The 25,314-nt window shown below is 37.9% G+C and overlaps 4 protein-coding genes across 4 annotated transcripts; 1 reads left to right on the forward strand and 3 right to left on the reverse strand.

Moving 5' to 3' along the window:
- Positions 1-3,324: 3,324 nt before the first annotated feature.
- Positions 3,325-5,204, reverse strand: LOC139482554 (octapeptide-repeat protein T2-like). Its single transcript, XM_071266466.1, has 3 exons — positions 5,093-5,204; positions 3,690-3,950; positions 3,325-3,446 (listed from the first exon to the last, which is right to left on the reverse strand). Exons 1-3 carry the CDS (start codon positions 5,202-5,204, stop codon positions 3,325-3,327), a joined length of 495 nt encoding a protein of 164 aa, XP_071122567.1.
- A 3,267-nt stretch (positions 5,205-8,471) lies between these two features.
- Positions 8,472-9,656, reverse strand: LOC139482555 (zinc finger CCCH domain-containing protein 13-like). Its single transcript, XM_071266467.1, has 3 exons — positions 9,444-9,656; positions 8,940-9,056; positions 8,472-8,588 (listed from the first exon to the last, which is right to left on the reverse strand). The coding sequence occupies exons 1-3, from the start codon at positions 9,654-9,656 to the stop codon at positions 8,472-8,474; spliced, it is 447 nt and encodes a 148-aa protein (XP_071122568.1).
- Positions 9,657-10,854: 1,198 nt separating this feature from the next.
- Positions 10,855-11,454, reverse strand: LOC139482557 (uncharacterized). The gene has a single exon (XM_071266468.1). It carries the CDS (start codon positions 11,452-11,454, stop codon positions 10,855-10,857), a length of 600 nt encoding a protein of 199 aa, XP_071122569.1.
- A 5,905-nt stretch (positions 11,455-17,359) lies between these two features.
- LOC139529684 (protein Star-like) lies at positions 17,360-18,329 on the forward strand. Its single transcript, XM_071325534.1, has one exon. It carries the CDS (start codon positions 17,393-17,395, stop codon positions 18,293-18,295), a length of 903 nt encoding a protein of 300 aa, XP_071181635.1. The 5' UTR covers positions 17,360-17,392; the 3' UTR covers positions 18,296-18,329.
- Positions 18,330-25,314: the final 6,985 nt, after the last annotated feature.

A 25,314-nucleotide genomic window follows, 5' to 3' on the forward strand; every position in this document is an offset into this window, starting at 1 on the left:
CTCACGTATCTATAAACAAGTACCACCCTTACAGTTTCATTTAGTTTGTACACACTCACGTATCTATAAACTAGTACCACCCTTACAATGTCATTTAGTTTGTACACACTCACGTATCTATAAACTAGTACCACCCTTACAATGTCATTTAGTTTGTACACACTCACGTATCTATAAACTAGTACCACCCGTACAATGTCATTTAGTTTGTACACACTCACGTATCTATAAACTAGTACCACCCTTACAATGTCATTTAGTTTGTACACACTCACGTATTTATAAACTAGTACCACCCTTACAGTTTCATTTAGTTTGTACACACTCACGTATCTGTAAACTAGTACCACCCTTACAATGTCATAATGTTTGTACACACTCACGTATCTATAAACTAGTACCACCCTTACAATGTCATTTAGTTTGTACAAACTCACGTATCTGTAAACTAGTACCACCCTTACAATGTCATTTAGTTTGTACACACTCACGTATCTATAAACTAGTACCACTCTTACAATGTCATTTAGTTTGTACACACTCACGTATCTGTAAACTAGTACCACCCTTACAATGTCATTTAGTTTGTACACACTCACGTATCTATAAACTAGTACCACCCTTACAATGTCATTTAGTTTGAACACACTCACGTATCTGTAAACTAGTACCACCCTTACAATGTCATAATATTTGTACACACTCACGTATCTATAAACTAGTACCACCCTTACAATGACATAATGTTTGTACAAACTCACGTATCTGTAAACTAGTACCACCCTTACAATGTCATAATATTTGTACACACTCACGTATCTATAAACTAGTACCACCCTTACAATGTCATAATGTTTGTACAAACTCACGTATCTATAAACTAGTACCACCCCTACAATGTCTTAACACATGACATGGGTAAAATCTCTTTGTTCTTACTGTGTTATAATCTGGATAATGCACAGCAAAGGTGTGCATTAACTACCTCAGATATACTGCACAGTTCAAATCTATGTTTACCTTTAGGGACGATTCCTTGATTTTGAAAGGGGCGTTTTCTATCAAATTAAAAAAAAATATATCACCGAGTGTAGCGAGACTAAAAACCAGTTGACGACTTTAAGGCAAAACACGATACTTTGTCCAATCCTAGGGTTAACGACATGTTCGTCCCCATCCCCGAATCCGCCATTTGCCTTAAAATTACGACAAAATTGAACTTTGTAAAAACATCGTAGTTTCAAAATAGGAAAAAAGACAGGGTTCTTATTCCTTTTTTTTTCCATCTCAGCTTAAAATGTTTTACTATATGTTGCGTACAACATAAATCTTAAATCAGTGTTTTAAAGTCAGAAAGATAGTTAAAACATTTTTTGGTAATTTCCGCCAAAAAAGAAATGTATCTAAGAATATCCGAATAAAAGAAATCTTATTTGGATTAGTTTTAGACTTAATGGAATTTATAACGACATTTTGAATATCTATTCCCCATATTTTTGGATCGAATTTAAAGGGGGTCATATCTAATTTTGTTTTAAAACAGGGAGATTAGCTGGAGATCAATCAGACTTCATTTAGATGGACGTGTCTTAAACATTAATACAGTAGGTAACAAAGAAATTTGGGGGAGGGGGAGTAAAAGATTGGAAAGAGAAACGTATTATTTGTTTATTCAACATTTAAAGTTTAGATAGTATAACATCTTCCTCGGTTTATCTTTCTCTATTAAAGCATATCATTGATGGAAAGAAATTCAAAAGCAATTAATCCAAACTCAAAAACCCGTTCAGTTATGATTTTTTTTTCATACAACGATTTGAAGTACTCAATTTGTCAAAGTCTTAATCGTCACTTATTAAATAAAAAATGGGAATAGATTCAGCAGAAACATTAAAAAAAAGTCTACCATTTAATCGCAATTTTACAATAAGTCTAAACCCAAACAAAAGTTATCAATTTAAAACTTACCAATGAAGTCGTATTTCCCCCTTTCTTTACCCCACAATAAACTTTCCTAGGTTCCGTGGATTGCGGAATATCGTCCACATCTAAAACGTTCACGTAGATGAATGACGTCATGTGTTAAAACAGTTATTGGCCAATCAAATCGGTATATATAATTTAATCTGCACGAGCTCAGGGTGACCCTTTAACCCGAACTCCTACGTCGTTCGGGTGAATAAGGGTCACCTGAGCTGTGCAGATCAAATTCTATATACCGACTTGCTTGGTCAATAACTATAACATAATGTTTGTACACACTCTATGAGGAAATAGACAAGGTCATCCACTTATGTTGGTTACATGTATAAAACAGCCACCATATTTTACACTCAGCAATATACATGTATGTATGTAGTTATTTATACTGATTCCCAAAATATCTTGTTTCTATACGTATGTGACATAAGCATTATTCGATATCCGATATTTATTATCCAACAGGCTGCTAGAAGTCGTTGCAATAATCTAATTCAATTGAAAATCATAAATACTAAAATGTTCGATAACATTAAAAGTATGATACTCATGGTTTAAAGGGTTGAAAAGATCTGTCGGATATGGTTTTATTACCCCTTCTAGCTGTCGTAAATCCTCGTTGTCCATTACCCCTTCTAGCTATCGTAAATCCTCGTTGTCTATTACCCCTTCTAGCTGTCGTAAATCCTCGTTGTCCATTACCCATTCTATCTGTCGTAAATCCTCATTATCCATTACCCATTCTAGCTGTCGTAAATCCTCGTTGTCCATTACCCCTTCTAGCTGTCGTAAATCCTCGTTGTCCATTACCCCTTCTAGTTGTCGTAAATCCTCGTTGTCCATTACCCCTTCTAGCTGTCGTAAATCCTCGTTGTCCATTACCCATTCTATCTGTCGTAAATCCTCGTTGTCCATTACCCCTTCTAGCTGTCGTAAATCCTCGTTGTCCATCACCCCTTCTAGCTGTCGTAAATCCTCGTTGTCCATTACCCCTTCTTGCTGTCGTAAATCCTCGTTGTCCATTACCCCTTCTAGCTATCGTAAATCCTCGTTGTCCATTACCCCTTCTAGCTGTCGTAAATCCTCGTTGTCCATTACCCCTTCTAGTTGTCGTAAATCCTCGTTGTCCTTTACCCCTTCTAGTTGTCGTAAATCCTCGTTGTCCTTTACCCATTCTAGCTGTCGTAAATCCTCGTTGTCCATTACCCCTTCTAGCTGTCGTAAATCCTCGTTGTCCTTTACCCCTTCTAGCTGTCGTAAATCCTCGTTGTCCATTACCCCTTCTAGCTATCGTAAATCCTCGTTGTCCATTACCCCTTCTAGTTGTCGTAAATTCTCGTTGTGCTAACCCCTTCTAGTTGTCGTAAATCTTCGTTGTCCATTACTCATTCTAGTTGTCGTAAATCCTCGTTGTCCATTACCCCTTCTAGCTGTCGTAAATCCTCGTTGTCCATTACCCCTTCTAGCTGTCGTAAATCCTCGTTGTCCATTACCCCTTCTAGCTGTCGTAAATCCTCGTTGTCCATTACCCCTTTTAGCTGTCGTAAATCCTCGTTGTCCATTACCCCTTCTAGCTGTCGTAAATCCTCGTTGTCCATTACCCCTTCTAGCTGTCGTAAATCCTCGTTGTCCATTACCCCTTCTAGCTGTCGTAAATCCTCGTTGTCCATTACCCCTTCTAGCTGTCGTAAATCCTCGTTGTCCATTACCCCTTCTAGCTGTCGTAAATCCTCGTTGTCCATTACCCCTTCTAGCTGTCGTAAATCCTCGTTGTCCATCACCCCTTCTAGCTATCGTAAATCCTCGTTGTCCATTACCCCTTCTAGCTGTCGTTAATCCTCGTTGTCCATTACCCCATCTAGTTATCTTAAATCCTCGTTGTCCATCACCCCTTCTAGTTGTCGTAAATCCTCGTTGTCCATTACCCATTCTAGCTGTCGTAAATCCTCGTTGTCCATTACCCCTTCTAGCTGTCGTAAATCCTCGTTGTCCATTACTCATTCTAGCTGTCGTAAATCCTCGTTGTCCATTACCCCTTCTAGCTGTCGTAAATCCTCGTTGTCCATTACCCCTTCTAGCTGTCGTAAATCCTCGTTGTCCATTACCCCTTCTAGCTATCGTAAATCCTCGTTGTCCATTACCCCTTCTAGCTGTCGTAAATCCTCGTTGTCCATTACCCCTTCTAGTTGTCGTAAATCCTCGTTGTCCTTTACCCCTTCTAGTTGTCGTAAATCCTCGTTGTCCTTTACCCATTCTAGCTGTCGTAAATCCTCGTTGTCCATTACCCCTTCTAGCTGTCGTAAATCCTCGTTGTCCTTTACCCCTTCTAGCTGTCGTAAATCCTCGTTGTCCATTACCCCTTCTAGCTATCGTAAATCCTCGTTGTCCATTACCCCTTCTAGTTGTCGTAAATTCTCGTTGTGCTAACCCCTTCTAGTTGTCGTAAATCTTCGTTGTCCATTACTCATTCTAGTTGTCGTAAATCCTCGTTGTCCATTACCCCTTCTAGCTGTCGTAAATCCTCGTTGTCCATTACCCCTTCTAGCTGTCGTAAATCCTCGTTGTCCATTACCCCTTCTAGCTGTCGTAAATCCTCGTTGTCCATTACCCCTTCTAGCTGTCGTAAATCCTCGTTGTCCATTACCCCTTCTAGCTGTCGTAAATCCTCGTTGTCCATTACCCCTTCTAGCTGTCGTAAATCCTCGTTGTCCATTACCCCTTCTAGCTGTCGTAAATCCTCGTTGTCCATTACCCCTTCTAGCTGTCGTAAATCCTCGTTGTCCATTACCCCTTCTAGCTGTCGTAAATCCTCGTTGTCCATTACCCCTTCTAGCTGTCGTAAATCCTCGTTGTCCATTACCCCTTCTAGCTGTCGTAAATCCTCGTTGTCCATTATCCCTTCTAGCTGTCGTAAATCCTCGTTGTCCATTACCCCTTCTAGTTGTCGTAAATCCTCGTTGTCCATTACCCCTTCTAGCTGTCGTAAATCCTCGTTGTCCATTACCCCTTCTAGCTGTCGTAAATCCTCGTTGTCCATTACCCATTCTAGCTGTCGTAAATCCTCGTTGTCCATTACCCATTCTAGCTGTCGTAAATCCTCGTTGTCTATTACCCCTTCTAGCTGTCGTAAATCCTCGTTGTCCATTACCCATTCTATCTGTCGTAAATCCTCGTTGTCTATTACCCCTTCTAGCTGTCGTAAATCCTCGTTGTCCATTACTCATTCTAGCTGTCGTAAATCCTCGTTGTCCATTACCCATTCTAGCTGTCGTAAATCCTCGTTGTCCATTACCCCTTCTAGCTGTCGTAAATCCTCGTTGTCCATTACTCATTCTAGCTGTCGTAAATCCTCGTTGTCCATTACCCCTTCTAGCTGTCGTAAATCCTCGTTGTCCTTTACCCCTTCTAGCTGTCGTAAATCCTCGTTGTCCATTACCCCTTCTAGCTATCGTAAATCCTCGTTGTCCATTACCCCTTCTAGTTGTCGTAAATTCTCGTTGTGCTAACCCCTTCTAGCTGTCGTAAATCCTCGTTGTCCATTACCCCTTCTAGCTGTCGTAAATCCTCGTTGTCCATTACCCCTTCTAGCTGTCGTAAATCCTCGTTGTCCATTACCCATTCTATCTGTCGTAAATCCTCGTTGTCCATTACCCCTTCTAGCTGTCGTAAATCCTCGTTGTCCATTACCCCTTCTAGCTGTCGTAAATCCTCGTTGTCCATTACCCCTTCTAGTTGTCGTAAATCCTCGTTGTCCATTACCCATTCTAGCTGTCGTAAATCCTCGTTGTCCATTACTCATTCTAGCTGTCGTAAATCCTCGTTGTCCATTACCCATTCTAGCTGTCGTAAATCCTTGTTGTCTATTACCCCTTCTAGCTGTCGTAAATCCTCGTTGTCCATTACCCATTCTAGCTGTCGTAAATCCTCGTTGTCCATTACTCATTCTAGCTGTCGTAAATCCTCGTTGTCCATTACCCATTCTAGCTGTCGTAAATCCTTGTTGTCTATTACCCCTTCTAGCTGTCGTAAATCCTCGTTGTCCATTACCCATTCTAGCTGTCGTAAATCCTCGTTGTCCATTACCCCTTCTAGCTGTCGTAAATCCTCGTTGTCCATTACTCATTCTAGCTGTCGTAAATCCTCGTTGTCCATCACCCCTTCTAGCTGTCGTAAATCCTCGTTGTCCATTACCCCTTCTAGTTGTCGTAAATCCTCGTTGTCCATTACCCCTTCTAGCTGTCGTAAATCCTCGTTGTCCATTACCCCTTCTAGCTGTCGTAAATCCTCGTTGTCCATTACCCATTCTAGCTGTCGTAAATCCTTGTTGTCTATTACCCCTTCTAGCTGTCGTAAATCCTCGTTGTCCATCACCCCTTCTAGCTGTCGTAAATCCTCGTTGTCCATTACCCCTTCTAGCTGTCGTAAATCCTCGTTGTCCATTACCCCTTCTAGTTGTCGTAAATCCTCGTTGTCCATTACCCCTTCTAGCTGTCGTAAATCCTCGTTGTCCATTACTCATTCTAGCTGTCGTAAATCCTCGTTGTCCATTACCCATTCTAGCTGTCGTAAATCCTTGTTGTCTATTACCCCTTCTAGCTGTCGTAAATCCTCGTTGTCCATCACCCCTTCTAGCTGTCGTAAATCCTCGTTGTCCATTACCCCTTCTAGCTATCGTAAATCCTCGTTGTCCATTACCCCTTCTAGTTGTCGTAAATCCTCGTTGTCCATTACCCCTTCTAGCTGTCGTAAATCCTCGTTGTCCATCACCCCTTCTAGCTGTCGTAAATCCTCGTTGTCCATTACCCATTCTAGCTGTCGTAAATCCTCGTTGTCCATTACCCCTTCTAGCTGTCGTAAATCCTCGTTGTCCATTACCCCTTCTAGCTGTCGTAAATCCTCGTTGTGTTTACCCCTTCTAGATGTCGTAAATCCTCGTTGTCCATTACCCCTTCTAGCTGTCATAAATTCTCGCTGTGCTTACCCCTTCTAGCTATCGTAAATCCTCGTTGTCCATTACCCCTTCTAGTTGTCGTAAATTCTCGTTGTGCTAACCCCTTCTAGTTGTCGTAAATCTTCGTTGTCCATTACTCATTCTAGTTGTCGTAAATCCTCGTTGTCCATTACCCCTTCTAGCTGTCGTAAATCCTCGTTGTCCATTACCCCTTCTAGCTGTCGTAAATCCTCGTTGTCCATTACCCCTTCTAGCTGTCGTAAATCCTCGTTGTCCATTACCCCTTCTAGCTGTCGTAAATCCTCGTTGTCCATTACCCCTTCTAGCTGTCGTAAATCCTCGTTGTCCATTACCCCTTCTAGCTGTCGTAAATCCTCGTTGTCCATTACCCCTTCTAGCTGTCGTAAATCCTCGTTGTCCATTACCCCTTCTAGCTGTCGTAAATCCTCGTTGTCCATTACCCCTTCTAGCTGTCGTAAATCCTCGTTGTCCATTACCCCTTCTAGCTGTCGTAAATCCTCGTTGTCCATTACCCCTTCTAGCTGTCGTAAATCCTCGTTGTCCATTACCCCTTCTAGCTGTCGTAAATCCTCGTTGTCCATTACCCCTTCTAGTTGTCGTAAATCCTCGTTGTCCATTACCCCTTCTAGTTGTCGTAAATCCTCGTTGTCCATTACCCCTTCTAGCTGTCGTAAATCCTCGTTGTCCATTACCCCTTCTAGCTGTCGTAAATCCTCGTTGTCCATTACTCATTCTAGCTGTCGTAAATCCTCGTTGTCCATTACCCATTCTAGCTGTCGTAAATCCTTGTTGTCTATTACCCCTTCTAGCTGTCGTAAATCCTCGTTGTCCATTACCCATTCTATCTGTCGTAAATCCTCGTTGTCTATTACCCCTTCTAGCTGTCGTAAATCCTCGTTGTCCATTACTCATTCTAGCTGTCGTAAATCCTCGTTGTCCATTACCCATTCTAGCTGTCGTAAATCCTCGTTGTCCATTACCCCTTCTAGCTGTCGTAAATCCTCGTTGTCCATTACTCATTCTAGCTGTCGTAAATCCTCGTTGTCCATTACCCCTTCTAGCTGTCGTAAATCCTCGTTGTCCTTTACCCCTTCTAGCTGTCGTAAATCCTCGTTGTCCATTACCCCTTCTAGCTATCGTAAATCCTCGTTGTCCATTACCCCTTCTAGTTGTCGTAAATTCTCGTTGTGCTAACCCCTTCTAGCTGTCGTAAATCCTCGTTGTCCATTACCCCTTCTAGCTGTCGTAAATCCTCGTTGTCCATTACCCCTTCTAGCTGTCGTAAATCCTCGTTGTCCATTACCCCTTCTAGCTGTCGTAAATCCTCGTTGTCCATTACCCATTCTATCTGTCGTAAATCCTCGTTGTCCATTACCCCTTCTAGCTGTCGTAAATCCTCGTTGTCCATTACCCCTTCTAGCTGTCGTAAATCCTCGTTGTCCATTACCCCTTCTAGTTGTCGTAAATCCTCGTTGTCCATTACCCATTCTAGCTGTCGTAAATCCTCGATGTCCATTACTCATTCTAGCTGTCGTAAATCCTCGTTGTCCATTACACATTCTAGCTGTCGTAAATCCTTGTTGTCTATTACCCCTTCTAGCTGTCGTAAATCCTCGTTGTCCATTACCCATTCTAGCTGTCGTAAATCCTCGTTGTCCATTACTCATTCTAGCTGTCGTAAATCCTCGTTGTCCATTACCCATTCTAGCTGTCGTAAATCCTTGTTGTCTATTACCCCTTCTAGCTGTCGTAAATCCTCGTTGTCCATTACCCATTCTAGCTGTCGTAAATCCTCGTTGTCCATTACCCCTTCTAGCTGTCGTAAATCCTCGTTGTCCATTACTCATTCTAGCTGTCGTAAATCCTCGTTGTCCATCACCCCTTCTAGCTGTCGTAAATCCTCGTTGTCCATTACCCCTTCTAGTTGTCGTAAATCCTCGTTGTCCATTACCCCTTCTAGCTGTCGTAAATCGTCGTTGTCCATTACCCCTTCTAGCTGTCGTAAATCCTCGTTGTCCATTACCCATTCTAGCTGTCGTAAATCCTTGTTGTCTATTACCCCTTCTAGCTGTCGTAAATCCTCGTTGTCCATTACCCATTCTAGCTGTCGTAAATCCTCGTTATCCATTACCCCTTCTAGCTGTCGTAAATCCTCGTTGTCCATTACCCCTTCTAGTTGTCGTAAATCCTCGTTGTCCATTACCCCTTCTAGCTGTCGTAAATCCTCGTTGTCCATTACTCATTCTAGCTGTCGTAAATCCTCGTTGTCCATTACCCATTCTAGCTGTCGTAAATCCTTGTTGTCCATTACCCCTTCTAGCTGTCGTAAATCCTCGTTGTCCATTACCCCTTCTAGCTGTCGTAAATCCTCGTTGTCCATTACCCCTTCTAGCTGTCGTAAATCCTCGTTGTCCATTACCCCTTCTAGCTGTCGTAAATCCTCGTTGTCCATTACCCCTTCTAGATGTCGTAAATCCTCGTTGTCCATTACCCCTTCTAGCTGTCGTAAATCCTCGTTGTCCATTACCCATTCTAGATGTCGTAAATCCTCGTTGTCCATTACCCCTTCTAGTTGTCGTAAATCCTCGTTGTCCATTACCCCTTCTAGCTGTCGTAAATCCTCGTTGTCCATTACCCATTCTAGATGTCGTAAATCCTCGTTGTCCATTACCCCTTCTAGTTGTCGTAAATCCTCGTTGTCCATTACCCCTTCTAGCTGTCGTAAATCCTCGTTGTCCATTACCCCTTCTAGCTGTCGTAAATCCTCGTTGTCCATCACCCCTTCTAGCTGTCGTAAATCCTCGTTGTCCATTACTCATTCTAGCTGTCGTAAATCCTCGTTGTCCATTACCCCTTCTAGTTGTCGTAAATCCTCGTTGTCCATTACCCCTTCTAGCTGTCGTAAATCCTCGTTGTCCATTACTCATTCTAGCTGTCGTAAATCCTCGTTGTCCATTACCCATTCTAGCTGTCGTAAATCCTTGTTGTCTATTACCCCTTCTAGCTGTCGTAAATCCTCGTTGTCCATCACCCCTTCTAGCTGTCGTAAATCCTCGTTGTCCATTACCCCTTCTAGCTATCGTAAATCCTCGTTGTCCATTACCCCTTCTAGTTGTCGTAAATCCTCGTTGTCCATTACCCCTTCTAGCTGTCGTAAATCCTCGTTGTCCATCACCCCTTCTAGCTGTCGTAAATCCTCGTTGTCCATTACCCATTCTAGCTGTCGTAAATCCTCGTTGTCCATTACCCCTTCTAGCTGTCGTAAATCCTCGTTGTCCATTACCCCTTCTAGCTGTCGTAAATCCTCGTTGTGCTTACCCCTTCTAGATGTCGTAAATCCTCGTTGTCCATTACCCCTTCTAGCTGTCATAAATTCTCGCTGTGCTTACCCCTTCTAGATATCGTAAATTCTCGTTGTGCTTACCCCTTCTAGCTGTTGTAAATTCTCGTTGTCCTCAAATACAAACCTTTTTTCAATGCGAACTTTAGCCTTATCAAAATATAGATTTGTATCAATAAAACGAGATGTACTTTTGTATACTGTAAATTCAGAAATTAGTGCGTGCATTAATGTCATCTTAGACTAAAATGCGATTTTTTTTTGCGGTGTTGAGAAAAATCTTATTTTAATTCATATAAAAAAAAATCAAAATGCGAATAGATTAATTTGTACTGTACTTTAGACTGGCTATAAAAAAACTGAAGTCTGTGCTGGCATTCAAAGGGTGTGTTTAATAAATCAAATGCAAATACGCATACAAAATATAAATATGCAAACACGCATAAATAAACAATGTTATGTTCAACAATATGTGATATAAAAACTGAACACCACAATCACCAAGGCAGCGCAATGCCAAGCACAGAGATCAGATGAAAGAGAGGACAAAAAACATGGACATTTATGAGTAGGAAAGTTTGTAAAAAAGTCCCATTTTGCTTGAGATATAATAAAGTTTGTCAGTAGAGTGTTTGATGTAGCCCTTGTAGCAAGAGGAAACCCAATTGCCTATTGTACAAATTTCTGAGTCTGTGCATCCAGCTGCTGATGCACAAGTTGCACCGCCTCTACGCAAACTATGAAACGAGTATTGTGAAGTATCTATTCCGCAACGCACTAAGAGTTTGTGAAGGATTTTGTCGATGTCTGATTTTGAAAAGGCACTAATCTTTCCTTTACTATCACTTAGACCAAAAGCGGGTTCTCCTGGTAGTGCAGGCAACATTGATACCATTCTAGAATAAGCCAGTACCGGACATAGAACACAATCCTCAATTCTTTTAAGAGGAATCTGGTGAATATTTTTGTGTTTTTGACTAGTTTTTGACCACTGTATATCGATAATTAATCCTTCATCGGTAATTTGAATGTCACCTCTGGTTAACTGCTCCTTAGGGTTAAACGTTGTCCTTGAATTGTTAGCGAATTGTGATTTTCTAAGCATAGCATAAAAGCTTATCATAATAACAGCCCACATTACAGCATCCTGTACACTTGTCATATCTAGGATTTCAAACATGCGGTTCAAATGATATGGTTCAAATGGTAATTTTATACTTGGAACATTAGTATTAAGCTTGTCAATCCCTGACAAGGTTAGCCTGAGCGACGGTGAATTAAATTCCTCAGTATCAAAATTTAACAGAATGGCCCAAGTTTTAACACCTGATAAGTAGTTTCTAACGGATCCACTATTCTTAAAGTTATCTGACAAAAAAAAAACCACATATATCCGTAGAGTGTCTCTTGACCAACAGGAAATGCTGATCTACAAAACTTTTCACAAAACAAAAGATATGTATTAAGCTGAGTCCTCAAATTTTTAAAGGTTCCCGGTCTGAAAGCTGCTTTTAAAACTGTTCTTGCTTTCCGACGAAGTGAAAGCCATTCATGTGATCCAGTTTCTGAAATTAAATTGAAAAGTCTAACTTAAATAAATTGTCCAACACTTCAATATCTAACATATAATTGTCATCTAAAGCAGTCGACAGGTTTTTAAGTGATGTCCAACGCGACAATATATCTGATGCTCGATTGTTTATTCCTTGAATATGAATCGCTTTGATCTGAATGTTATATTGAGCACAAATTAACCAAATGTTTCTTGCTAAGCTTAGCATGATTTTATCACGACATCTACCTGTATTAAGTAGACTGACTGAAGATGAATTGTCACATTGCAACACAATACGTTTATTTTGCAGTTTTTTACCCCACACTTTAAAACTGATCAGGACAGCCAGAAGTTCATAAACACTAATATGGTGACCTGACCAAGATGTATGAATATCACAATGAAAGTACTCAGTGATACAACGATTAAAAAAATTACCACCTATTCCTGACAAAAACGCATCAGTTTGTATTAATTGGTCCGGTTTGGTCCAGATATGCTCTGGAATTGTTGTTTTTCCATTGAACCTTGTCATGAATTTTAAAAACCATTTCAAGTCTTTTTTGGCTTCGCCATTCAAATAATGTGATGACCTTTGCGTGATATAGTTCTGAGTAGAGCAAGCAAGCGTGCAATGAATAACCTTGCCGATCTGATACAATCAGCTATGTAGGACAATTTTCCAATAATTGATTCAAGCTTTTTTCTTGTGATAGTTTTCTTAGTCAATAATTTCTCAATAACTCATTGAGAATCGAAATTGTCATGTTTACAGTGTCAAATTGTTTTCAAGAAATATCATATTTGTGTCAGGTGCACAACACTTTTGCTCTGCAACTTTAAAACCAAGATCATCAATTAAGGTTTTGAGAATGTGAAAACCATTCCCGGCAAATTCTGTCGTTTCAGCTGAACCTTTATCGTCTATATAATTAACACCATTGTAACCCATGTTTCTGTACATGTACATTATAGCATTTGTGGTCCTTTGTGCTGCCATAGCCCCTGTACGCAAACCGAAGGGAATTTTAGTGTCAAAGTATAACTTGTGATTCCAGACTAGTCCTAACAAATGATAATCATAGGGATCAACTGGTAACCAATGGTAACATCTCTTTATGTCCACTTTGTACAATAGACAGTTGGGTCCCTTTTCGTTTATAAGCTGTACTAAGTGATCAGTGGCAGGGTAATGTAATGTGAACGGGTCACCCATGTAAGTATGTTTTGGTATGCCATCATTGACTGAAGTACCTATGGGAAAGGACAAGTTCATGATAGTCCTTCTCTCTATAGTATCTTTTTTGGGAACAGAAGACAAAGGTGAGGTAGCTAAAGGAACTTGAAAAGGGTTGACCTTAAAAGGGCCAACTAAAGCATTATGTGATAACTCTTTGTTTATATATTCATGTATGTGCTCACTAAAAAACAATGCTGACTTGTGATTTCTAACAATAGTCTCTGGAAATTCATGCTTGCTATAGCCAACAGGCCAACCAAATTCTAAAAAATCAACAATTTTATAGTCATAATAACCATTTAACAATTTTCTCCATATAGGAATGTTCATTGTTGAAGGAATACGTATTTGTGATCCAAGATAATTTGGAACACCTAATTTAAAAACAATATCATGAAGAACAACAGGATTTTGACACACCTGATTAATATCATAATTAACATTATTATCTACCTGTGTAAAGTCATTTTCAATATTTCTACATGTATGGTTTACACTATCACTAACAGTACTTTTAAACCATGTATCAACATTTGATCCGTTTTGCAATTTTGAAAGTGTAATTAAAGATTTTGGTTTTAAATTGATTTCATTATGTGTACAAGAATTGTCAGTTTGTGTTGATACATCAATAGTTTTAGCTGAAATACCACATACTTTTCCTAGTCATCTGTGTGCAGGAAAGTCATGTTGCCAATTTTGGACATACTATTAGTCTGAACCTCGACCTCGACCTGCATTACCCTGGAACTGTTTTTGACTTTGACAATCTTTTGCAGCGTGATTCATTATAGTTTTTCGTTTAATCCAGCATGAACTACAGAAATGTTCCTCTAATAAACCCAGAGTATTTTTGTGTAATTCTTTTTTGCTGCACGAACCTTTGTTGTAAGCTGAACAATAAAACCTTGGATGTGACTGATGCAAGCGACGTGCTTTGCAAAAGTCAAAATTGTCATTCCATGAAGAACGACCAGTTTCTCTTTCTCGAAGTACATCTTTGTGAAATGCAAGCACATCAGACCATATAAATTGTTCACTGTTTAAACATTAGCTGTGTCAGATGTTCAGCACGTTTGTCTCTATATTCTGTGGGTTCAATGTTATGTATAATGTAATTTTCTCCTCTGACAAGAGCAGGCATACTTAAGGACATGAATTCGATATCGTCACTCCCAGCAAACTCATGAGGCCATGCAATATGAAAAATAGCCTTATCACTAGATTTTCTAGATGAACCAGATTTTGAAAGGTTTTTATTCTTCTTGAGTTTGAACTTAGGATAGTTAAGTGTTTTGAATGTTTGTTTGAAATGAATCTCACCTTCTGATTCTGTATCACTATCGGAATCGTCAGATATGAATAATTTGCTCACTAATCCTGTCTGTTTTTCTGTTATTTTCTGTTTCAAGTCTTCGTCTTTTCTCAAGGATTCTAAATCAATTTTGTTAGTTTGGTCATGTTTTTGTTTCACGTTAAAGTCCGTTTGCTTAAGTTTCTTTTTCAGAGTTTTGTTCTTTTCGACCAGTTCACGCAATTTAATTTCTTCTAAAAGTTTTTCGTTCTCTTGCTCTAGAGCTGACAAAGTCTCGTCAAGGCTTTGTTTGGGGGTTTTGGCTACATTATCCGCCATGATTTCCAGCGCGCCATTTTCACTTTTATCGGGGGTGGAAGAAAGATTTTCTGAAGACATAGCAATATCACCCTGTCCCTGATTACGTGTATCAAAAGCAAAGTCATAAGATATGTTCTTTAGACATCTGATCCCCGTTGGTCCTTTATGATCAGCAACTTTGATCCCACAAAAACTACAAATCCTTTGGGACATAAAAACGTGGTTACTTTCAATTTGGATCAATAATAGATGTGCTAAACTTATCTTTCTACGAAAGAGCTAAAGTGGTGAATCTAAAACATGGAGTACGCCCCGAACAAATTAAACAAAATGACTAGCCATTTTTAACCAATGCGATTATAATCATGTCGCATTTTTCGCAATAATAAAAACATCGCAATAATTTCTGAATGTACATATATGATATTCAATCATTGAAACATTAAAAAACGATCAATCTTGTAACATTAAAAAATATAGATAGTAATAATTATGGAAATAGACCGCTTAAATGACGGTGAAAGTCCCCGGTCTTTCAATGTTCATAAACTATTCGATTTTATGTCGAATTTTAGCTGAAACGTTATAACTAAAGCCCTCCATAGATATCGAATATGACATTGTTCCGGGAAATCCTTTTGAAATCATCTGTATATATATTGTCTAAAAGTCCATCGAATGTCATGGACATTAAAACACCAGGGATACTCACCGTTCGTAAAGCGGTCTCCGGTAGACTTTCACTATATATTTTGAATATCAAACTGGAACTTTGAGTCCTCCGTAAAAATCGAAGACAAGAAGTTCATCCAAATTCCATTTGGTTTCGTGTGTATCTATATATTTACTAACGACCTGCATGATATTGGAAGATTGAGAGATTAGAGGGGTCTCAATGTCATTTAAGCGGTCTCCGGTATGTTTCACTATATTTTTCTTATTGTTTCAGCTTTCCATAATTATTTCTATTTCTATTTATAAATGTTACTAGAGTGATCGCTTTTTCATATTTCTAGAAATATCATTTATAAAAGAACTTGTTTGAAGTCGTTTTATTGATAAAAATCTATATCTCATAAAGACCATGTGCGAATTACATAATGGTTTCTATTTGATACGATAGCTTGGACATGTTGGAGGGGTAATAAAACGATTTCCTACATATCTTTTCACTCCTTATAGCTATGAGTATCAATGTTTTCGAATATTTCAATATTGATGATTTTCAACTCAGTTTTAATATCGAACCGACTGCTATTAGCAGCCGGTTGAATATTGAATATCGAATAAAAAATAACGAACCGGTCTCATATAATATATTTTTTCATACTGATTTTGCAATAAATATGGTTTCTCTGAACATATCCATGGCAGATTTGGAAATATTGATACTTCTGATTTACTCATGGTCACTTCCGGTTGGTGTTGGTCAGGTTCAAGGTCTCCAATTAGCCTACAATAGACCAAGTCAAAAGACCCTATGCCTTTATTATTTGGTTTTATTCAATAATTTGAATAACATTGTCACAATTTGGAGTATTTCTCGAAAAAGTTTACTTTTTTCGTTCTTTCGTTGTAATATTGTGCATTACAGTTGGTTAGTTCTTGTTGATCAGAATAAAGATAGAAGTCTTTAAAAGAAAAATTACTAAAAAAATTGTCGATCATGAGATGAAAAAGAAAAATACTTGCTTACGAGTCTGCACCCACCAATCAATGTGTACTACAGATAATGTGAAATGACAATACACCGTAACACATATGATAGAGGACACCGATTGTTTAGTATTGGTATAAACTTTTATTAATGTGAACTGTATTAAACATAGAACATAGAACGTTATTCAATATAAAATAGTTGTCAACAAATAGTGTTACGATAATGCATTTCCTAGAAATAAAAAAAGTTTGCATGGAGTGACCTGAAATGTAATATAATTTGCACCCATAAAACTGTTTCTTCGCGTTCACTATTTTTCTTAATTAAAATGAGTTTGCCTTGCAAAAAGTAAAACAGCAGCAATACCGAACTCCGAGGAAAATTCAAAACGGAAAAATCAAAATACATCAAACGAACAGACAACGACTGTCATATTTCTGACTTCGGACAGGCATTTTAAAATGTAGAAAATTGTGGATTGAATCTGATCTTATGTAGAAAAGGGTGGATTGAATCTGGTATTATGTAGAAAATGGTGGATTGAATCTAATATTATGTAGAAAAGGGTGGATTGAATCTGGTATTATGTAGAAAAGGGTGGATTGAATCTGGTATTATGTAGAAAAGGGTGGATTGAATCTGGTATTATGTAGAAAAGGGTGGATTGAATCTGGTATTATGTAGAAAAGGGTGGATTGAATCTGGTATTAAGCTAGCTGAACATAAGATAAAACAAACAGCAAAGTAGTTGCCTCGTTCCTACTTGTACGAGCCACTTGTACGAGCCCATTCGTTCCCACTTGTACGAACCCATTCGTTCCTACTTGTACGAGCCCATTTGTTCCTACTTGTACGAGCCCATTCGTTCCTACTTGTACGAGCCCATTCGTAAGGAATGTAATCCATAAATCATTATTATACACGAGATTGTTCTCCCCCGGATACAGGTGTTATTCTGGAACAACATGAATAATAACAATTACTTATTTTGTAGAGTTTTGTTTCTGGACATAACATAGAAGAAAGAGAGATGCAAACCATTTCGAAGGGCTGTCTTATGATTGTTTGTTTGACGTCTTTTATCTTATTTCTATTTTATTTTGCCAATTTTCAAAGAACAAGGAATTACGACTCAAACGAAACAAAACAGCAGTTATATAATTTCGATTTGATTAATAATGCAAATAGAAACAGGTTATCTCGCTTGCACACAAAAGCAGAAAAATACATGGATTTAAATACTATAATAAAAGGTAAAGGAAGTTATAAACTGGAACATCCTAAAGGAACCAAACAAGGTGAGATAAGCTGGTCACAATATGGACAGGACCAGGTCATTGACAAGTTGCTGAAGAAAAAGAAAAATGGATTTTTTGTAGAAATTGGAGGTTATGATGGCGAAAGTATGTCCAATACTTTGTTTTTTGAAAAAGAACGAAATTGGAATGGCTTGCTTGTCGAAGCCAGTCCTTTCCTGTATGATATGATGTTGAAAAAAGACCGGAAGTGCTATATGGTGAATGCCTGTATAAGCAAAAGTCTGCCAGCAATGACATTTATGTTAGCTGGTGCTATTACTAGTGCAAAGGAAACACTAACAGATAGGCATCATAAACGCATAGACAAGGAGAGAATTGCCTATGGTAAAGATAAACATTGGGCTCACGTCAATGACACCGTTAAAGTTAATTGTTTTCCATTGCTAACAATAATGAGAACAATAAGGCGTAAGGATATCGATTACTTTTCTCTAGATGTAGAAGGTGCAGAAATGCACATATTAAATTCAATTGAATGGGATGATCTAAATATAGACGTCTTTACGATAGAAACAGATCAACATCGTAATGAAATACTCTCGTTTATGAAACAAAAAGGATATAAATGGATACAAAAACTATTAGGTGATGACATTTTTCAAAAAATTAGGTAATGTTTTTAATACTAGATAAAATCAACAAATCATATATTTTGCGTTTGAGATGTTCATCCGAAGAATACGAGGAAATATGTTTGATCAAATGTAAAATATGTTTGATCAAATGTAAAATTGTAAAAAGTTGGTTTTGAAGCTGTATGGACAAAACAAGGTTGTTAACGGTACACACGAAATTATCATCACTTTAAGGTCCAAGTTTTTATGATATTATGGTACACAAGAAATTATCATCACTTTAAGGTCCAAGGTCGTTTATGCTATATGGTACACACGAAATTATCATCACTTTAAGGTCCAAGTTTTTATCATATTATGGTACGGACGAAGGTTGTGAATACTATATTGTACACATGAAATTATCAAGACTTTAAGGTCGAAGTTTTTATCTTATTATGATACCGACGAAGGTTGTTAATGCTAAATGGTACACGAAATTATCATGACTTTAAGGTCCAAGTTTTTATGATATTATAGTACCGACGAAGTTAATGTATCTTTATGGAAAATACGAAGCTCTTGCAACTTTATGGTTTAGACCAAACTATATTGTGATTTTATAAACATACAAACGTGTTGTCACTTTATGATTAATTCGAAGTTGTGATTTTATGGTACAGACGGGGCTGTTGTGACTTTATGGTTAAGTCAAATTTAATGGGAATTGATGGTACCAACTAAGTTATTGTGGATTTACGATTCAGACGAAGTTATTGTGGTTTTACGGTTCACACGGAGTTGTTGTGGTTTTACGATTTAGACGGAGTTGTGGATTTACGGTTCAGACGGAGTTGTTGTGGTTTAACAGTTCAGACGGAGTTGTTGTGGATTTACGGTTCAGACGGAGTTGTTCTGGATTTACGGTTCAGACGAAGTTATTGTGGTTTTACGGTCCACACGGAGTTGTTGTGGTTTTACGATTTAGACGGAGTTGTGGATTTACGGTTCAGACGTAGTTGTTGTGGTTTTACAATTCAGACGGAGTTGTTGTGGATATACAGTTCAGACGGAGTTGTTGTGGTTTTACGGTTCAGGCGGAGTTGTTGTGGTTTTACGGTTCAGGCAGAGATGTTGTGGATTTACGGTTCAGACGGAGTTGTTGTGGATTTACGGTTCAGACGGAGTTGGTGTGGATTTACGATTCAGACGGAGATGTTGTAGTTTTACGGTTCAGACAGAGATGTTTTTGCTTTATGGTTCTGACGGAGATGTTGTGGTTTTACGATTCAGACGGAGTTGTTGTGGATTTACGATTCAGACGGAGTTGTTGTAGTTTTACGGTTCAGACAGATTTGTTGTGGATTTACGGTTCAGACGGAGTTGTTGTGGTTTTACGGTTCAGACGGATTTGTTGTGGATTTACGGTTCAGACGGAGTTGTTGTAGTTTTACGATTCAGACGGAGTTCTTGTGGTTTAACGATTTAGACAGAGATGTTTTTGCTTTATGGTTCTAACGAAATTGTTGCAGTTTAACGGTTCAGACGGTGTTGTTGTGGTTTTACGATTCAGACGGATTTGTTGTGGATTTACGGTTCAGACGGAGTTGTTGTGGTTTAACAGTTCAGACGGAGTTGTTGTGGATTTACGGTTCAGACGGAGTTGTTCTGGATTTACGGTTCAGACGAAGTTATTGTGGTTTTACGGTCCACACGGAGTTGTTGTGGTTTTACGATTTAGACGGAGTTGTGGATTTACGGTTCAGACGTAGTTGTTGTGGTTTTACAGTTCAGACGGAGTTGTTGTGGATATACAGTTCAGACGGAGTTGTTGTGGTTTTACGGTTCAGGCGGAGTTGTTGTGGTTTTACGGTTCAGACGGAGTTGTTGTGGATTTACGGTTCAGACGGAGTTGGTGTGGATTTACGATTCAGACGGAGATGTTGTAGTTTTACGGTTCAGACAGAGATGTTTTTGCTTTATGGTTCTGACGGAGATGTTGTGGTTTTACGATTCAGACGGAGTTGTTGTGGATTTACGATTCAGACGGAGTTGTTGTAGTTTTACGGTTCAGATGGTACCAATGATAGACGTTTTCCCCTTTAGAAGTGAATTGAACACGTTGAATAAGTATACCAATGATGGACGTTTTCCCCTTTAGAAGTGAATTGAACACGTTGAATAAGTCTACCAATGATGGACGTTTTCCCCTTTAGAAGTGAATTGAACACGTTGAATAAGTCTACCAATGATGGACGGTTTCCCCTTTAGAAGTGAATTGAACACGTTGAATAAGTCTACCAATGATGAACGTTTACCCTTTAGAAGTGAATTGAACACGTTGAATAAGTCTACCAATGATGGTCGGTTTCCCCTTTAGAAGTGAATTGAACACGTTGAATAAGTCTACCAATGATGGTCGGTTTCCCCTTTAGAAGTGAATTGAACACGTTAAATAAGTCTACCAATGATGGACGTTTTCCCCTTTAGAAGTGAAATGAACACGTTGAATAAGTCTACCAATGATGAACGTTTACCCTTTAGAAGTGAATTGAACACGTTGAATAAGTCTACCAATGGTGGTCGGTTTCCCCTTTAGAAGTGAATTGAACACGTAAAATAAGTCTACCAATGATGGTCGGTTTCCCCTTTAGAAGTGAATTGAACACGTTGAATAAGTCTACCAATGGTGGTCGGTTTCCCCTTTAGAAGTGAATTGAACACGTTGAATAAATCTACCAATGATGGTCGGCCTCCCCTTTCATCTATTGTATCAATAAAATAAAACAAAGAAAATTAGTATCAATCTACAATATACCTTTCCATGTCAACGCCCTTTTTCAATCTTTGGCAATTTCTTGATCTGAGGCAGTAATAAAAATAATTAACATTACAAATCATTATTTAAAGCTAAGGCGGTGATTTTTGTCTAAGATTTTCATTTACTTTGTTTTATTCATTGATCAAAACAGAATTGATGAGTTTTATCAAGTAACACATTTAAAGAAGACAAGTCGTTTTAGAAGGTTAGTTTTGTGAGCTATTTATATAAGATGTGGTATGAGTGCCAAAGAGGCAACTCTCCATCTAAGTCACAATTTTATTAAAGTAAACCCTTATATAGGTCAAAGTACGGTCTTCAACACGGAGCCTCGGCTCACACCGCACATCAAGCTATAAAGGATCCCAACAATTACTAGTGTAAAACCCATTCAAACCATTCATCTGAAACAATAATGTAACAGCACAACATTGAAAGACACACTATGAAATATAAATTGAAATGGTTTTACTCAATCACAAGTAAATGAAAATAATGTTGTTTTAACAGGAGAAAGGAAATAGTTTTTACAAAACAAAAAATGTTGATGTTCATAGTTCGAAGAAGTGAAAAATTATAGTATTACCAAAAACTTATCCAAGTTGGTATATAGACCAAATATAATCCCGAATAAGTAAACATTAAATGACAAAAAAATATTACAAATAGTATCAACATTTTTAAATTAACAAGAAAGTGCGATTTGAGAGTACTCGCAGTTACTGACAGATAGTTAAAATCCAAAACAAATAGATAATAAAAAATCATGCATCAGAGACTAAAATCAGCTAAGACACCCCCAGGGATTTAGTATTTTAACGTCATAGACATAACGAACGAGCTGGGATATACATGTTTATACACATATCGTAACTATTATAATGTTCATGGCTCTGAGTCATATGAATATGATTAAGACCTAATTTTCATTATAAAAGCATATACAAATCAAGTCAACTATATTGACATCTTTAACTGATAAGGTCGAATTTCCTTGAATATTTAGCACATCCGAGACATCACAGATGTTCGGTAGCAGTCTCAAAATACACCACCAGCCAATAACTATGTGATTTAATACTGTTAAAAGTTGTAAGAAACTTTAAGTGTGTCGTTAGGTTGCTGCCTCATACACTTATACAGAGAACTCTCTATCTCTGATTAATGTCAAGTGTCCGATTAATTGGGTTATCTTGGTTTTATTTGAGTAGAACCACCCCACGTGATTTCACTCCATTACGTCTGTTTATTTTTCACTTGACCAATTCCTCGATTGGAAAAAAAGCTTAATGTGTTGTTTGCTGTTTTATACCACCTAAAGTAATACTGATTATTGAGTCATAGAGTATACGATTGTCAGGATCTAAACAAGGATTTTTAACAGAAGTAAAGTAGCATTCAATAAGGAATCATTTTAATATGAATTCATGCGCTTTGGATGACAACATAACACACTATATTAAGGATGTCATTACAGAACTAAATCGGAATCATACGTCAAATCACATCGTTTATATAATATGTTTATCAACTTTGTCTTTTATTGGACTTTTTGGAAATGGTTTTGTTATACTTGTCTATGGATTTAAACAGAACAGAACTACACATTCAACAGCTATTCTTGGATTAGCGATTTCTGATTTTCTTGTGTGTAGTGTTGCTATTCCAATAGAAGTCGCAGAAAAACTAAATCACTTTTCGCTGTTCACATCAATTACATGTAAGTTATGGCTTACTTTTTGTTATTTTGTGGTGATATTATCAGCTCTAATTATTCTGATCTTGTCTGTCGATCGGTATAAACGTGTGTGCACGCCAATGGACTCTCAGTACACGCCAAGGTATGCCATAGTTCTTATGAATGGCGCTTGTTTAATAGCTATTGTACTGTCCTGTCCTCATTACTTCATTTGGAATACTCATATGTTCAAGGTAGATAATTGTCATATAACCGTTGAGGTTTGTGTAACCCAAACATATGAACATAACTCATTCCCTACAATATATAATTGTGTTATTCTTTTCATTCTTGTAACCTTGGTAACAATGTTAGTAACAATATATTCACTAATCTGGAAAAAAATTATCAAGCAATCAAAATACAGGAAACGATTCCGATCCATTATTGCGGTCATTGATATAAACGCTCCAATTGAAAAGGACCAATCCTCGGGGCGTAAAATTACCAAAATTTCTTTTACAATTGTAATAGTGTTTATAGTGAGTTATTTACCCAGCACTATCATGAAACTCTTGGACACTACTGCACACTGGAATATAGATGACCCAGAAACTTATAACGCATGCGTACATCAAATACTGGCCAGATCATCATATTGTTGGAATCACATCGCTAATCCCGCCATTTATGCACTTTTTGATTCAAAGTTTCGAGAGAATGGCAAAGATTTGATAAAAAGAATATTCTGTTTCAAGAAACCGAACTAATTTTCATTAGAATATTTAACAATGAAATATAGTGAATTGTATGAGAGAAATAAAACAGGATACAATTATTCAAAATGAAAACCAATATATTAAGTTCAAATAGAATAACAACAATACGATTCAATTTGATACATTTTCTTACCGACCACTAATTCCGATATTTTGAAACTTCTTAGGATATTCATATAGACAATTTCCAGCAACTTCCAGTATGGACAGAGTCGTTCCTCTGACGTACGTGTGGTCTACGAGATCCGAGCATACATACAACAGTCTCGTTGGTGATTCAAATTGTGGAACGAACGATAACTACTGCAATGCACATTCCCATGCTCCATCCAAAAAGATAAATCACAACAATACTGAACTCAGAAAAATTCAAAACGGAAAGTACTTAATCGAATGGAAAAATCAAAAGCAAACACATCAACTGTCATCATTAGTATTCCTGACTTGGTACCGGCATTTTCTTGTAGAAAATGGTGGATTTAACCTGGTTTTGTAGCGCTAAACCTCTCACCTGTATGCCAGTCGCATCACATTCCATTATATTGACAACGATGCGTGAATGAAACAAACAGACATAATAGATAAAAATGTCAAAATAGGGGTACAGCAGTCAACACCGTGTTACAATCTTAATCACAACTAAAACTAAAAAATATTTAACAAACAAGCACAAAAAAGCATAATTATATCACATTAAACAACCTCGCTCATTGCCTACTAATTTTTGTATTTCATTTATGTACACATAAAGGATCGAGATATTTTAAGCACTGGGACCGAATCGTAATTTTAACATTAACTCTGGCGTAGAATCGTGTGTTTGACGTCATAATGTAATAAAAGTAGTGATATAAAATGATTTTGTCGTTCAAAGTATGCAAAAATTATAATAGATAAACTCATCAAGATACCAGGATTACATTTTGTATTTACGCCAGACGCGCGTTTCGTCAATATAAGACTCATCAGTGACGCTCGAATCAAAAAAGAAAAAAGAAAGGCCGTATAAAGTACGAAGTTGAAGAGCATTGAGGACCAAAACTCCTAAAGGTTTTGCCAAATACAGCTAAGGTTATCTATTCCTAAGGTAGAAAAGCCTTAGTATTTCAAAAATTAAAGAGTTTTGTAAACAGCTAATAAATATGACCATATCAATAATATTTCACACAATGGCGGAATGTTTAAAGTACAGATACACGTCATATGTATCAAAGAAACATAAAAGTCACACGGACAAAGCACACAAGTAAAAATGAAAAATAATACAAACAACACAATGACGAGATGCATAAGAACAGAGCCACATCAAATGTATATCACCAAAAACAGGCCAACAAGATGATAAACAGCGTCAGTACGCATAATCTATACTTCAAGACCATCATGTATAATTTGTGAAGTTGATACGGAATATTTATCAACAAGGTCTTGGCACCTTCCGATTAACTTTTTTTTAGAAAAAGGACGAGACGTTGTTTGACATACCCATGGTTCATCAACTTTATGCTCAGACACTGGTGACGTTTACAAAGTCTAAGTAGGTCCTGCAAGCCCCAATATAGCGTTTATAAAGTTGAAGTGTAAATGCTCCCCCATCAATATTTTCAAAAAGCCAGAGAATCTGCTTGATACGGATACTAGAAGGTAAAATTCGTCCATCGTTTCGATAAAGGTATGATTTCCTGTATTTTTAGAGAGATTGTCCCACTTGATCGTGAACGTTTTATTGAAAAAGTACACCCCCCCCCCCCCTTTTCCAAAAAAAAAACAACCCAAAAAACCACCAGCAATACTATATCGA

This window comes from Mytilus edulis, chromosome 7 (genome assembly GCF_963676685.1).
Source record: "Mytilus edulis chromosome 7, xbMytEdul2.2, whole genome shotgun sequence".
In the NCBI taxonomy this organism is placed as follows: Eukaryota; Metazoa; Mollusca; class Bivalvia; order Mytilida; family Mytilidae; genus Mytilus; species Mytilus edulis.